We start from the raw sequence: 15,453 nt of genomic DNA, 5'->3' as shown, positions 1-15,453 counted from the left end.
ATCTTGATTCAAATATAAATACCATTGTTAATCATTTCAGGAAGTGAAAGAAGACAGACATTACTACTGTTTAAAAAGCAGTGTGAACAACACATAAGAGAAAAGTTTAAAAATTAATTTACAGTGACACCCATTAGAAGTATATAAATAAATGCAACTGTATTCATGATTCTAAAGGAAACCATTTGTCTTAATTTTGCCCTCTGAATTTATCCACATAGTTTGTAATGCCTGACAGCAACTTTTAACCTGTGTGGAGTGGAAATTTCACATGCAATACTCTCAGAGTGGGTAAGGGAGGGATAACAATTCTGTTTTTTCCCTTCCAGCAGTCTGCCACAGTTGTTGCATTTGTGATCAGATCCACTAAAGTCACTGTGTCATTTAATACTCGCATTTGTAAGACACAAGTACTTCAGCAAAGGAGTGGAATAGTAATGGAATAATAGAGAAGGCAAAGAAAAAAGAAACTTAACATGCCGTTGTTCTATAAGAAAGCCTAAAATAAGCTGAAAGAAACTTAGCATATTAAAACCGTGAAACCTTGTTAGGAAATCAATATTAATGAAAACTTACATATTATATAGCAGAAATGTTAACAAATAAAGCTGCCAGCTGCCTTTTAGTGGGACAAAAACAATCATGATTAAATCTCTTAATTTAAACACAGTCTAACACCACTGAAGTTAAGGAAAAACCTTCTCCAGCTGGAAGCAGTGGGCTTTGAATTAGGATATTAATAAGAAGTAACTACTTAGAGATCATCTTTCCACCAAGATACAAACTAATCAACATTATTTTAAGGTACACATACTTGTTCCTTGTAAAGTATCTCATTGGAACAGACAGAATCACAGAAAAGTCCTCCTTCCATTATGTTAATGTCACAGATAGCGAATATATTCCTCAGAAAGAGGTACAAGGTGATAGGAGACGTGTGAGATACAGTCTCAAGATGTAACCTACAAAAGACAAAAAGCAAAAGAGCGGTAAAAGCACGTTAATGATGCTTAAGACATCTCATGCCTGAAACTGCAGTCTTCAATAGTAAAATGATAGACACAAAGGACTACTACAGGTACTGCTGGAAATGCAGTACCTGTAGTAGTCCTTTACTGCTTTAAATTCCTAGCTAAAAAAAAATAAATTAAAGGAATAAGACTCCTTTTCAAACTGTTGTCCACCTTCTAATAACCTAAGACAACTTTTATGTAATTGTTTCATCTAACCTAGTGAAACTTAGTTTGAATTTTCTTTAAAAACTTGGGATGCTACATCTTGTTTGTTCTAACCGTCTTCTTTTACATGTTATCTTTCTGTATTGACAATAATGCATGCAGTTGGGAAGCACACTAAGTATTAATGACAGACTCCTTTTCATCCATCGATGGCTTTTGTTACAAGTTTCAAAATATATTATTTTCTTTTGCCTTTTGTGCATGTGTGTGCTTTTTTCCCTGGGAATAGGGGTGCATTTGTCCTGCTTTTTCTTCTTCTTTTTTTTTCTTACAGCACCAATCCTATTATTTTGAAGTATAAGAAGTAAATTTCTACTTCTCCTTGATTGTGTTTTGTAAAACAGACTGAAACTCAAGAAGGAATATCAAACGGACAAATTCACATGTTTGACATCACCAAGATACCAACAGGGCTTCCAGTTGGAAACAGTTTTCCTTTCCTTCCAGCTCCCTCTACTGTCTAAATTGTCTGTACAGTCATGCTAGTCCAGTTAATTTCTTAGCTACCAAATAGTAAAATTGAAACTGTCTTATTTCAGGTGTCATAGTACAGTTTGAGAATCTTCCATATTAATTGTATGAAATATGTTAATAATGGTAATAATTGTAGTAATAATAACAATAATAATGCTTTGAGTTAACTTTTAGAAAAGCAAAATCCCTGAACTGCTTTGCAAAGCTATTTAAAGTTTGCTGTCTTCATTTGATTTATTTGAAAGTAAGTTCATTCAAATGAACATACTTTACCTATAGAAATGTACGTGTTTAAAAAAAATAAAAAAAAAAAAAGCTTAGAAAAGAAGATAAATGAAGAAAAAATCACAAAGGCCAGACTTGTATTCCTGCATTGTTCTCAGGCAAGGGAAAGATTAAAGACATCCACATAGTCATAAAATAGGATGCCTAGTGATTATCTGCCTAAACCAAAGCAGTCCATAGGTTGCCTGTAAAACTCAAGTGGCACATAAAGTCAAGACCCTCAGTCAGCTTGCATGCCTGGTATCAGGGACACTGGTGACACCTGAAAGACAGACAGGATACACACCGGTGGTCTGGCTGAGCCCCAGATAACTACACTTCCACACATTAACTTCTCCTGTAACATGCAGCCCATCAAAGCACACACACGACTATACTGTCTGCTTGCATTCAGTGAGAAATTGCTGTTGCATTATGATGAGAAAACTGTGGGCTCTGATGCAAGTTTGACAAAATAATACAAAAACAAACAAACAAACAAAAAAAACCTCCAGCTGCATTGCATTGTATGTCTCAGAATAGCTGATTACTGGTTATTCTGTCCATGAAGTGGAAATGGAATTATTATGACCAAACTCCCCCTAATATCTACTGCTTTAAACTAAGATCTTTTTTACCACAATGTTTCACTGAACCATTGAAAACACATGCAGTAAAGTTGTTTATTGTCATTACAGTTTCAAGACTAAGTCAGTCTGTCAAACCTAAACTCAAAGGCTGCAAAACTATTTCTTATCTCCTTCACAAGGTTGCCAAAACTTTCCTAAAGATAGAATTAGTCTTAAAAGAAATGGACACAAGTGAAGAGGATGAAAATTTAAGATGTTAATTTATTCCTAAATCATAAGCAGTAGAACAACACTTAAACAGATTCTTTTTGTATTATAGTATTCCATATCTATTATTTCATACAAATCTTTTTTTTTTTTTTTTTTTAATAGGGAATTAATTTAATTATGTTTCGGTTGAATTACAGTGAATTTAACTACCAAAATTCTAGCTTGGCTTTGCCACAATTAAAATTATATATATATATACTAAAGTATTTTAGTGTGTTTAAAAAATATGGTCAGGTTTATATAGTCACTCCAAAATAAAACTAACAATCATTTACCCATTTTGTGTGGTGTTCCAGACAAGATTTTCAGAATTTATGAACATTATTGCTCTCTTAATTGGAACTGAAAGTCAAGAATTCAGTGCATATTTTGCATATAAAAATGCATCACGTGGTATTAATGGGCAATTTATAAATGTTTCCCAATTATCTAAAGTAATAAAACAATCATTATAAAGAATTAGTAGAGTAAATGCTAGCAGTTCCACAAATATGAAAAATCCTCTTCTAATTATTCAACACTATATCCTTACAACACATTTCACACCTTTTTTGTAGGATGTTTTTCACATCACTAGTCTGAACAAAAATTCACAGCCTGGTACTCTTCAAAATAAAATCTATAATTAACTATTATTTTAATTTTGTTTTTGCCAGTAATTTTGTTTTTACCTGATTTCAGATATAGTCAAATTACTTCTTGCAGAAATAACAGCTGTATTGGCAGGCAGTGGAGAAGAATTTGAAACAAAATAATCCCACATTGGTGAAAATGCTTCCCTGGCTAATGTGTAGTTGCCAGTCTGATAGGCTACCTAAAGGAAAAAAAAAAAAAAAAAAAAAAAAAAAACTATTTATGTAACTTTTTACAGAAAAAAAATAGATTTCATTTTATATATTTGTTGCTAACTGAAACTAAACTAACAAGTTTCCATGGTCTTCAGATAAGTAAATGCAACTGCAGGAAAAAGAAAGGTTTTATTCTGATGTATTTGAATTAAATATAGACAGTAGCAATTTGATTCTACTAATACTAATTTGCCTTCATAAGTAGCATCAGGGGAGGCAAGAGTTTCTTGACTGTTAATCAAGGATCTAAGGGTCCTTTATGGAATAGTTTACATGTTCTGTGCTACAGTTTCTGAAGAGAGATTATTTCTTCTATGTCCATTTTATCTTTGTATTGCTGCAGAATGGTAAAATTATGATTTGTGTTAATCAAGCTTCTGGCAAGAAAGTCTTGAGTTCTTGCCAGAAGTTTTAGAGCTACCAGTGAAAACAAATTATTACAACCAAATTAAAACATTATGTTATTATCAAGGAATCTAATCTTACCTGAGTTAGATAAGCTCGAACAGTAGTAGCAGAAAGAGGTGGATAAGCAAGGATCGGCTTAGTTGTTTCCCCAATGGCATCACCGATAAGTTTTCCATCAGAAGAATATGCTGCAACTGCAAATATGTATTTCTCATTGGGATCTAAGCCTCGTATTTCTAAGACGCTTTTTCCATCAGCTGGTATCTATCAAAAATATTTTCTGGTTACATCCACAGAATATATCAAAACCAAACACAAAACACAAAACACTACACTTTTATTGGTAAACAAATCATTTAATGGTCTGGGATACAATCAAAATATGTTTTAGGTTCTTAAAGACAATGAGAAAACAACAAAATAACAGAAAAAAAAAATTGCTCTGAAATGCAATTGAGCATACAAAGCACATAATCTAACACAAAAGTTAAGTATGAAGACTTGGAGTTTTTCTAAGACATTTTTGTCCATTTGCACATTCACACTATGAGTTTGCATGCTCGCAGGCATCAAGCTGGAGACATTCTAGCTCTGAGCTGTGCTTCAAGGAAAAAAGTATGTGGCTCTCCTCCATATATGCCACATGCATGTATTAGATACGGGCGCAGGATGTCTCAAGTCCTCTTAACACCGTTAATGCAACTTTAGAATCGAAGATGAGCAGTTTGTGAATACATATATAAAGAGAATCTGTTTTGAAGGCCCCCCCCTTTTCCTTTTTCCTTCAAGTAATTGCCCATCCAAATTTTAACATCATTTCTCAACCCTAAGAGGGTTTTCCAACTTCTGCTCCATAATGAGGATATCTTACATAAAGGTAACTTTTACTGAAACTATACAAAACTGACAAAGTGATTGAAGCATAACATGAGAATTAGATCATCTTAATGTACCATCAATACAGTGCTCTTATTCAAATACTGGCTGGACTTCATAAGGAGCTCTCTAAACAGCAGAAATCCCTTCAAATACTGTAGTTGAACACTGAACATGAATGTTCATGACGTAACACTGAACATAACACTGAACATGAATGTTCAGTGTTATGTTTTGTTGTTTTAAGGATGAGAGAATGACCAGAATGGGTTTTAGCTCTATCTTACCTCTTCTCCTGCATTTGGAAGTTTATTGTTATTTAACCTTACTTTTGAGTTACTTCCACCTGCTACACAGCCCAAAATACTGTACCACGAAACCTTCAGAGAAAATGAAAACATAATGAGTTGATATAAAGACAGTTATACTATGCCATGCTCATGAAAGCAGATGACTCTCCATTATCCTACCTCTTACCTTGGTCTATCCTAATGCTCAAACTCAGCCCAAAACATAAACTCTACAGGTCATCCTATAGATCTAAATTCATCAAGACCCCTTATTTGATATTTGCAATGTATTCTTCTAAAGTTGACATAACATTGCAATTCAGCAAATCACTTGAGAAAAAATCCTTAACAGCAGATAACAGAAATGCAGATACAAACCTAGTAATATTTTCTTAACAAGATGTTCTTAGTTCCTATTGAAATCAATGTTTTTCTAATGTCATTGAGCTGTTAATAATCTCACTGGGCATATCATCCACATTTTTCACTATCTTTAATCAAGGAAGAATGTGAGCATGCATACCTCAATCCATGCTCAGTCATGCTCAGTGAGATCAAACTTGAAAACTCATTTTGATTCATCTCTGCAGAACTGGGCAGAAGGATTTCAATAAGTTATGCATCTGATTAAGTTCTCTTGCATTGCACTTCTAGAAAGTTGTACTAAATCAATTTATTTTCAGTAGACCTCAGGTGGGGCAGATGAGGTCATTTATCAAAAATTCTGAAAGACTGAAATGTTCATTTTTCTTGTATTACATGTGATTTGTCTTGTAATGAATCCTGACTCTTTTTCAGAAGTCGATATCGAAACAGAGATTATTTTCAGCAAATGAGTAACATTGAGATCAGGAAATTTTACAGTTACTTTGACTTCCAATTAAAAAAAAAAAAACCTATATATATCTAATTAAATGCTGAGTATCCATTTCCAATTAATATCTTCATTTAAAAAATAACCTTTTGTGTTTGCTCAACAGCTATACATCAAAAAAACAAATCTCCTAAAATAGCTCAAATTGTAATAATAATCACATTGCACCATCTAGTGGCCCAGTATGTTATATTCACTGTCCTATATCAAACAAAATCAAATATTAACAGTTACTAAAAATTATGAAACCCTGGATTTTTAGGACTTTTTTTTTTTAATTTTATGTACACCAGGAATACATATGAAAACCTTTTCCAAAATGAATTTTGTTTTAAATTCACTAATCAAACTGCACTAAAAATGTAAGTTATAAATAAAACAGCTGTTCACAGAAACATCCTAAGCACTATTCTCATGATTTGTGTTTCTACTGTTTTTATACATGTTGTAAACATGTTATTATTTTGAAGTAGTTTGTAAAATCAATACGATGATTTCTCTTTCAGGAAAAACTGCAACTAGTGAATTTTCCACACACCTTGTCAGCCTGTTTGAGCCCTTTCTGGGCATATGAAGGAGAGTAACATAATTTGGAACAATCAGCATGGATTTAGCAAGGGTAAATCATGGCAGACCACCATGTCTGCCATGTGCTTCTGTGACAAAATGACTAGATTTGTGGAGGCAAGGAGAAGAGTAGATGCCATTTACCTGGTCCTTATCAAGGCTTTTAACGCTGTCTCCTAGTATTCTTATAAGCAAGTTAGGATGATACAGTATGGGTGCATGAAGAGATAGATGGGACAACACAACGGTTGGAAGATCAGACTCAGAGAGCAGTTGTTAATGGTTCATACACTACTTGAAGGGTACTGGTAAGCAAAGCACTGCAGGGCACCTCGTCATGGAACCTGGCCTGTTGAATATCTTTAGCAATGACCTGAGAAGACTGATCACACACTCACCAGGTTGACAGATGACGTCAAGCTGAGGGAAACAGTTGATATCTTTGAGGGCAGAGTTGCCATTCATAGAGACCTAGACAGCCCAGAGGAATGGGCCAATACGAACCTCATGAAATTTTATAAGGACAAAGTCCTGCACCTAGAAAGGAAGGATCTCTTGGAAAAATACAGGCGGGAGACTGATGAGCTGGAGAGCAGCTTTCCTGAAAAGGATCTGGGGGTCATGCTAGACACCAAGATGAGCATGAGCTAGTGGTGTGCCATGGCAGCAAAGCAGCCTAAAAGCATGACAACCTGTATGAACAGTTAGGAGACTGAAGGATCAGTCTCATGACTTTTTAGACTACGTCTAGATACCATGGCCAGTTTTCCTACTGCTCCCCATCATTCTAACAAGAAAGATGTTGAAAAACTAACTAGAGTGGCTGATTACAGCAGAGGGCCAGCAAGAAGAGGCTGGGAGAGCTGGGCTTATTCAGCCCAGAAAAGAGACGGCTTCAGGGCACCTGTCAGGAGCCTTTGAGTGCTGGCAAGAAGGTTATGAAGGGTGATGATTGGACCAGATGATCTTGAAGGTCTTGTCCACCCTTAGTGATTCTATGATTCTATGAAGAAGATGTAGACAGGCTTTTCACAGTAGTGCATGGTTAGAGGATGAAAAACAACAACCTAAATTGAAACAAGAGATTTCAGCTGTATACAAGGAAAAAAGTTTTCCCCACGAACAGGTTAACCTGTTGGAGGAGACTGTCTAGAGAATTTGTGCAGTCTCCATCCTTGGAGGTTTTCAGAACTGACTGGATAAAGCCGTTAGCAACCTGATGTAATTTCACAGCTGATCCTGCTTTAAGAAGAAAGTTGGCCTAGACACCTCTCCTAAGATCCCTTCTGAACTAAGTTATTCTGTGATTCTAAATATTCAACAAAAGGTAGATTTTCTACCTGAACTATGGCACTTTAGCACTTCATTAACAGAGCTTTGAGTGTGGTACTTTCTTGCATCACACGATCCAACAGCCTTGCATCTCTTCAGAGTGATTAGGCATCTGTCAACACCCTAAGGACGAGAATGAGCTTTTGACAAGTAGAATAAATGAAGGTTATAAAGCAGAAGCACCAAAGAAGATGATACACAAGATGAAGAAAGTTTCATGCAAATGTGAAGATCAAAATAGTGAGTCACAACTGACTCACAGGATTAAAAAAATGCATACTTAATTAAGTCAGGCTAACATAATTTTCTCAAGACCAACAGAGAAAACTGTGATGGTATAGTATGGCTGAAACAACCTTTTCTCTCTTGTGTATTGTTTAATATATTTCTTCCACAGTAATTATGGCAAATATTACCTGAACATCTGAAGAGAATGGAGCTGGTTTAAATGTCATGGAGCAATGTGATCTACAAAGTAATATAGGTGGAGGAGGAGTTCTGCTTTTTTTCTTGACGTTCATAAATTCTTTGAGACTGTGATACAATGCACTTTGTTCAGCTTCAACTTGCTCAATTAAAGTTAGTGCCTCCTATGATTTAAGTTAAAACAAAAGGGAAAAATATTAAAACATAGCAATCAGACAGATATAAGTCCTAATAAATCATTTTCAAAATGATCTTATAAGAAAAAAATTACTGCTATGTAGAGACATTTTTATAGAGTTTCATATCCTCATACAACCTAAACTAGTATGAAGGGTACTATTTGTAAGCCTTATATATGCAGATTAATTTTATATTGTACAATAAAGGGAATGCAGGGTTGCATATCAAAGAGGCAGGGCTGAGGTATCTTCGATTTTGAGAGAACCTACAGGGGGGAAAAAAAAGAGTGGTTATGACTAATGTTGATTAGCAATGGTAAGCAGTGAGGTGAGCAGTGAGATCTTCCTACAAGAAGATACAAAAGAGATACTGACTCTTTTTGAGGAGAGAGCTGAAGACCTAACATGTGGAATTACTGAAGAAGCTACGGAAGTATTAAGACTATACTCCAGAAAGAGGGAAAATAAATAAAGTCCAGAAATAAAAAAGGGAGGAGAATGCAGACATGAAAAAAGTCAGATTATGCTAGTTCCCTTGTTTAGACAGAGATAGCTGAAAGATGGTTGATGGCCCTAATTGCCATCCTTATCTGTTAATATTAGTTTCTTCTGAAAATTTGTGGGCCTCCTGCACATAGTGATTATGTGACCATTTTCTTGGAAATCAAGGTACAATCTTCTCTAACTGGACTGAGTGGCAAATTGATAGGTTTCTTCACCTTGCTTGCATCATCAGAGTAAAATAAACTTAAATTGGAAAATTAATATTAAAAATTTAGTACAGTTATGAGTTTCCTTGTAGTACCTGTCCACTGAAAACCAAAGTCATAAAGGTCAGCTACCAGAAATGAGGAGATCGAGGATACTTTGGACAAATTCCATTCTACTGCGAGAGACACATCTTCCTACAACTAGGGTTTTATTTTTACCTTTTTATTACCATACACTGGACAAAAGGTTTAGGCTAAACTGACTGAAAGATAAACTGAAAAAGAAAATCCCATGTTATTGGTTATTCAGGGATAGTCCTATAATCTTGCACTTCAACAGTTCCTTGTTTCTGTCCTCAAGCATTTATAAACCTGTAAAAACAGCCACACTACCACAGATAAACTTAGCTTTGTCCAGAAATGACCAAAAACCAGCAAAAGATTTATAGCAAAAAGAGGAGCTAATCTTAATACAGTCTTACTCAAATCACATAGCCATCAGATCCTTAATCAAATCACATGAGCATATGCACAGCCCCTCACCACCACCACCACCCCTCAAGATTCCCCTTTCTATCAGATTTGGGCTGAATTCACCCTCATGGGAAATGTCAAAGGGAGAATGTAAGATGAAGAATAAGATATAAAGTGACTCTTTCCCTCACACAGCCATTCAACTTTTGCAATCAGTAATGAGGAACTTCATTGCTTCCTTAAAAATGATACTTTATGGCAAGATGTACTATGATAAAATTTTTAATTAAAAGAATCATAGTCATTCTTCCCTGAGGACATGCTTCTTATTAGTGCAAGGATGGATCTGCTCCCAGGGTGGATAAAGATAGTGTTGTGACTGCAAGTGGTACTGGATGACCTATACATCATTAATTGTAGAACTTGGAAGATAATAAATGTGGCAGAGTTGCAAGAGGAGAAAGAATAATCTTATGGTTAAGGAAGCCAAATGTCACTATGATAAACAACATTTTATCCAAGCCTCTGCCACGGACTTGCCCTGTGGTAGTAGCTTAATCATTTTAATTGAGTTTTACAGCTGGCTAACAAGAACTACCAGTGTACCCAATTCTGTAAAGACTTGGATGTCTAACTAGACATCTAGGGCAGAAAGGAAGAATGTAGTAACAGAGAAATTAAACAAAATGAAGGGTACATAATAGCTTAAATAGTTAAGCAGTGTAATGCGCAGCATGACTATAAATATATGGCTCAGAAGCTTCCATGCCTGCCAATGGTTGACTACATGAGAAAAGTTATTTGCATGCTTAGCCTCCCCCCCCCCAAAAAAAAAAAAAAAATTACTTTCCTATTTTGCAGTGTAATAAGAAGTTTTATACTATATCGTGCTGAGTAAAGTTGAAAAAAAAACCAATAGATTCCCCTTAAAAGGGGAAAAAATGAAGACCTGGGGAAGTATAGTACAGTCAGTTTTACCTCTGTGCCCAGTAAGATCATGGAGCAGATCCTCCTGGAAACTATGCTAAAGCTCATGGAAAATAAGGAGATGATTGGTGGCAGCCAACATGGATTCAATAAGACCAGATCATGCCTGACAAATGTGGTGGCCTTCTGTGATGGGGATACACTGATGGATAGGGAAAGAGCAACTGGAGTTTTCTACCTGGACTTGTGCAAAGCATTTGATACTGTTCCCCATGATATCCTTGTCTCTAATGGAGAGACATGGCTTTAAAGGATGGACCACTTGATGGGTAAGGAATTGGTTGGATGGTCACACTCAAAGAGTTGTGGTCAATGGCTCACTGTCCAAGTAGAGATCAGTAACAAGCGGTGTTCCTCAGGGGTCAGTACTGGGACCAGCACTGTTTAACAACTTTGTTGGCAAGTTGGACAGTGGGATCAAGTGCACCCTCAGCAGATTTGCCAATGACACCAAGCTGTGTGGTGCAGTCGACCCTCAATGGAACAGAAACCATCCAGAGGGACAGAGAGACCTGGACAGGCTTGAGAGGTGGGCCTGTGAAAACATCATGAGGTTCAAGAAGGCCAAGTGCAAGGTCCTGTGTCTGGGCAGGGGGAATCCCAAGCACAAATACAGGCTGAGTGGAGAATGGATTGAGAGCAGCTCTGAGGAGAAGGACATGGGGGGCTAGCTCAATGAGAAGCTCAATATGAGCTGGCAGTTTGCGCTTGCAGCCCAGAAAGCCAACTGTATCCTGGGCTGCAACAAAAGAAGCATGACCTGCAGGTTGTGGGAGGTGATTGTCCCACTCTACTCTGCTCCTGTGAGAACCTGCCTGGAGAGCTGTGTTCAGCTCTGGGGCTCCCAGCACAAGAAGGACATGGAGATGTTAGAACAAGTCCAGAGGAGGGCCACAAGGATGATCAAAGAGCTGGAGCACCTCTCCTCTGAAGACAGGCTGAGAGAGCTGGGAGTGTTCAGCGTAGATAAGAGAAGGCTCCAGGGAGACCTTATAGTAGCCGTCCAGTACCTAAAGGGGGCCTAAAAGAAAGCAGAAAAGGGACTCTTTGTCAGGGAGTGTAGTGATAGGACAAGGAGTAATGGTTTTGATCTAAGAGAAGGTATATTTAGATTAGACATTAGGAAAAAATTCTTTCCTCCGAGGGTGGTGAGGCCCTGGCACAGGTTGCCCAGAGAAGCTGTGGATGCCCCATCCCTGGAGGTGTTCAAGGCCAGGCTGGATGGGGCTTTGGGCAGCCTGGTCTAGTGGAAGGTGTCCCTGCCTATGGCAGGGGGTTTACAATTAGAAGAGGATCTTTAAGGTCCCTTCCAACCCAAAATATTTTATGATTCTATGAACTCTATGTAGAGCTCTTGGATGATTTATTATAAAAAAGGCAAAATCCCCTACGCAGAAGAATGAAAATATATAAATTTTCTGTTAATGAAGTAAATACTGTCTACCTCAAATTAATTTAGCATATAATTAAATGTTTTATCATAGTACAAATATATAAAATCGCCATGCTAAGTTTGTCCAAGCAAAGTTAATTCTGACATTTTCTGCCAACTGGCTGCAAATATATTCTTTTATCTACTTCCTTCCCTGTTAAAAGTAGACAGAACAAAAATATAATGAAGGTCAACATAAGGCCTTCACCAATATTTGTTTGGGATAACCACACATTTCTTGGGAATTGCTTGTAAGTCTTCATTGGTGATTACAGCTACAACTTTCCTATGATATCATTATCTCATATTCATATGTGCTGTATATTTTACAAATATAGTATATTTTTAGCATGTCCTTTCTGCTTCAGTTTTTGCATTCTTCTGAAATAATAATAATTATAATAAAGTCTTAATTATCATGCCTCCAAACTTGGAGCACTTAAGACAAAAACACTTGCTAGTAATTTTTTGTTTAAAATACATATTTCATATATTATATAGCGTGAATTTCAGATATCTCTTGTATAGACTATAAAGAAATTTTGTGCTCCATTGATGATAAGTCAATTTGAATGGACATATGTTGGTTACAAAAGTTTCTAATCTCACTTAATGGAAGGACTCCCACTGATTTCCTATGATTTTGAAATGAGCCCACGAAGAATATACTTTTAACCTGAATAAATTCCAAAACCTCCAACTTCTGAACTGTTTATTTAATAAGAACCAAATAAAGCCTCTGTCACCATCACCAGTCACAGCAATCTAAGACAATATAGAGATCTGGGGAAAAGTAGGATGATGACGGTTGCAATGGGAAAGAAGAAAACCTGCAAGATACTTTGGCAAGGTACAGGTGATTATGTATTAGAAAACAGCAAAGTCTAGGTGATTAAGTGTAGAAACAAAGTTAATTCCTTTTGGGTTTCCTGTAATATGCACATGTACACAAAATTAGGGGATATCCTCTTTCCTAGTTTTAAGTCCCTTTATTTTTTTCCACCATAAAGGAACTTCTCAAGGAAAAACTGGCAACGGAAGTTAAAAACACTCATTGTCCTTTAAGCGTCTTCCTTTTTAATTCTATTTGTAAGAAGACGTAATCCAAGTATTAATTTTATAGAACATGAAAAACTATGATAACATTAAATTATTCCTATCATATGATTTTATTATTACCTCCAGTAGCTGCCTTTGGGAAGAAGTAGTTAACTCTTCAGGGAATACCTGTGCAGCCTTTTGCATCAAAAAGATTGCTCTGGATAGCTTATTCTTTTTTATTTTTCCTATTATATCTGCCTCTGTAAAATAGATATTTTAAGACATTTATAAAACAGCAAGAATCACATATACTTATAAAATCTTAATTAATAAGCCTTACCTGTTAAATAATGGGAATCTTCAATAATCTTCACATGGTAATTGCTAGAATTAAGACTTCTGCCATCCTTTTGAACACCTATATAGGAAGGAAATCCTGAGTCATTCATTCTGATAGTGTCATTGGAAACATTTCAGTGAGAGGCAGATAGAGAGTTCTGTAGTAAGGCTCTGCTTCACCTTGTGCTCTTTTCCTTAGTTAAAGGAAAATTTTTTGGACATATAAAACCAGTAAAAAAGTTCCACCCTCATGCTCTAGCATCTCTAATAGCTACACTAACATCACAGGAAAAGAAGGAACATGTTTAATCACAGGGAGCAGTTCACATGGGAACCCTAGTGTCAAGCTAACACTAGCTTTTAATTAAAAAAAAAAAAAAAAAAAAAAAAAAGAACAGTAGCACTCTTTCAGGAGATATTTGGCAAGAGTGGGAATTCTGCAGACTTGGAAGAGGTAAGAACAACTTTATAGGAGTAGAAACTGAGATTACAAAGAGCACTGATTAAAATATTCAATCCCCGTTCTTCAGGGAAAATTTCCTGCATTACAGGAAAAAAAAAAAAGTCTACAGCACATTCCCTAATTCTCTCTTATTGACTGAAACTTCTTAACTGAAAATATATTATAAATGAAACATCATAACAAATTGCCTAGGAATCAAAACCAGTAGCTGTTAGCAAAGTTTAACTCCTATTGATTTGGTATAGATTAGAGATACGTATTGTGGTAAATCAAAATTCTACAAATTCAGTTATTATTTCTGTCTGTATGCACCAAGCACCAAGTGCCCTACAATTGCGCTTCCTCAGAAAATAAATGCTCCTTTATTTCTTAGTATCACAAAATACATTAACAGAGGACTGTAAGCAACCTATGAATATCATTTAGCATTACTGCAACTTACCTTGTGTCAGTTTAAGAAGTTTCACAGCTACTCGATGTTGGGCCTGAATAAGCTCCAGATGTAAATCCATTAAAAAGTTATCACCTGTTCCTGTCTTATCATTACCCAAACCCGAAACAGAATTCAAATTCTGGCCATTTGAGTCCACCTAATAAATAGAAAGTGGTAGTTAAGCAAGCACAAACTTATTTCAGTAAATTGACAAACTCTGAAATTTTATCATAACTGCAGTATTTAAACTTAATGACTGCAGTATGCAGTCATTAAAGAAAGCACAGAAGAACAACATCTAGACATAGAGAAACATGGATAACCGACAAAGAATAGACAAAAACTGGCAATTAACAGGAAACAGGATTAATAATAAATATGAAACTGTAGAAAATTTTGGTTTATTTTGTTATCAGTCCACAAAACAAAGATCATGTTGGTGTAGAATTTAGAAAAGCTGGGTTCCCTCCAACAGCCAAAATTACTTATAATAATGAATAGCTGCAAACAAATGAAAAGGATTTCTGTTTCTGCAATATAGAAGAAAACTACGAATTATATTTATTTCCAAACAAAAAGAAAACCTAAAAGAATTTATAGTTTCTTACTGAATGAGAAAATGTTATGAATTTATTTTTTCTATTCTCTACTTACATGGGATAAAAAAATGATGTTCATTTGATAATACGAAGGTTTATAAGAAAGAAGAAAATATGAGTTTCGTGTCCAATCCAATATATTATTTATAGACTTTGTTGCCATGTAGCTTTTTGTAGAATTTACCTTTGTACAGCAGTTGTCAAATACTGATGTTCCATCTGGTAGAAGGGTCATTAAGTGAGATTTGTTGATTTCATTAATTGCTTTTTCAAGATTTTCATAAGCAAATTGTAACTGTTCCATAGGACTTTTCTAAGATGAAAATGAAATTTTAATAA

General features: G+C 35.7%; 1 protein-coding gene across 1 annotated transcript in view; it reads right to left on the bottom strand.

The window, feature by feature from the left end:
• The window catches only part of CFAP54 (cilia and flagella associated protein 54), a gene marked incomplete at both ends in the record, with an annotated part of 109,035 nt that overhangs the window by 66,145 nt on the left and 27,437 nt on the right, over nucleotides 1-15,453 (bottom strand). The window contains 9 exon segments of the mRNA XM_082752042.1: nucleotides 815-962; nucleotides 3,508-3,650; nucleotides 4,171-4,356; nucleotides 5,256-5,348; nucleotides 8,448-8,621; nucleotides 13,419-13,540; nucleotides 13,621-13,698; nucleotides 14,525-14,672; nucleotides 15,299-15,427. Of these exon segments, the coding sequence (XP_082608168.1) occupies nucleotides 815-962; nucleotides 3,508-3,650; nucleotides 4,171-4,356; nucleotides 5,256-5,348; nucleotides 8,448-8,621; nucleotides 13,419-13,540; nucleotides 13,621-13,698; nucleotides 14,525-14,672; nucleotides 15,299-15,427 (1,221 nt within the window).

Source organism: Aythya marila, assembly GCF_965140915.1.
Source record: "Aythya marila genome assembly, chromosome: 1".
NCBI lineage: Eukaryota > Metazoa > Chordata > Aves > Anseriformes > Anatidae > Aythya > Aythya marila.
The sequence above is the reverse complement of the archived record's forward strand: the minus strand, read 5'-3'. Positions and strand labels throughout refer to the sequence as shown.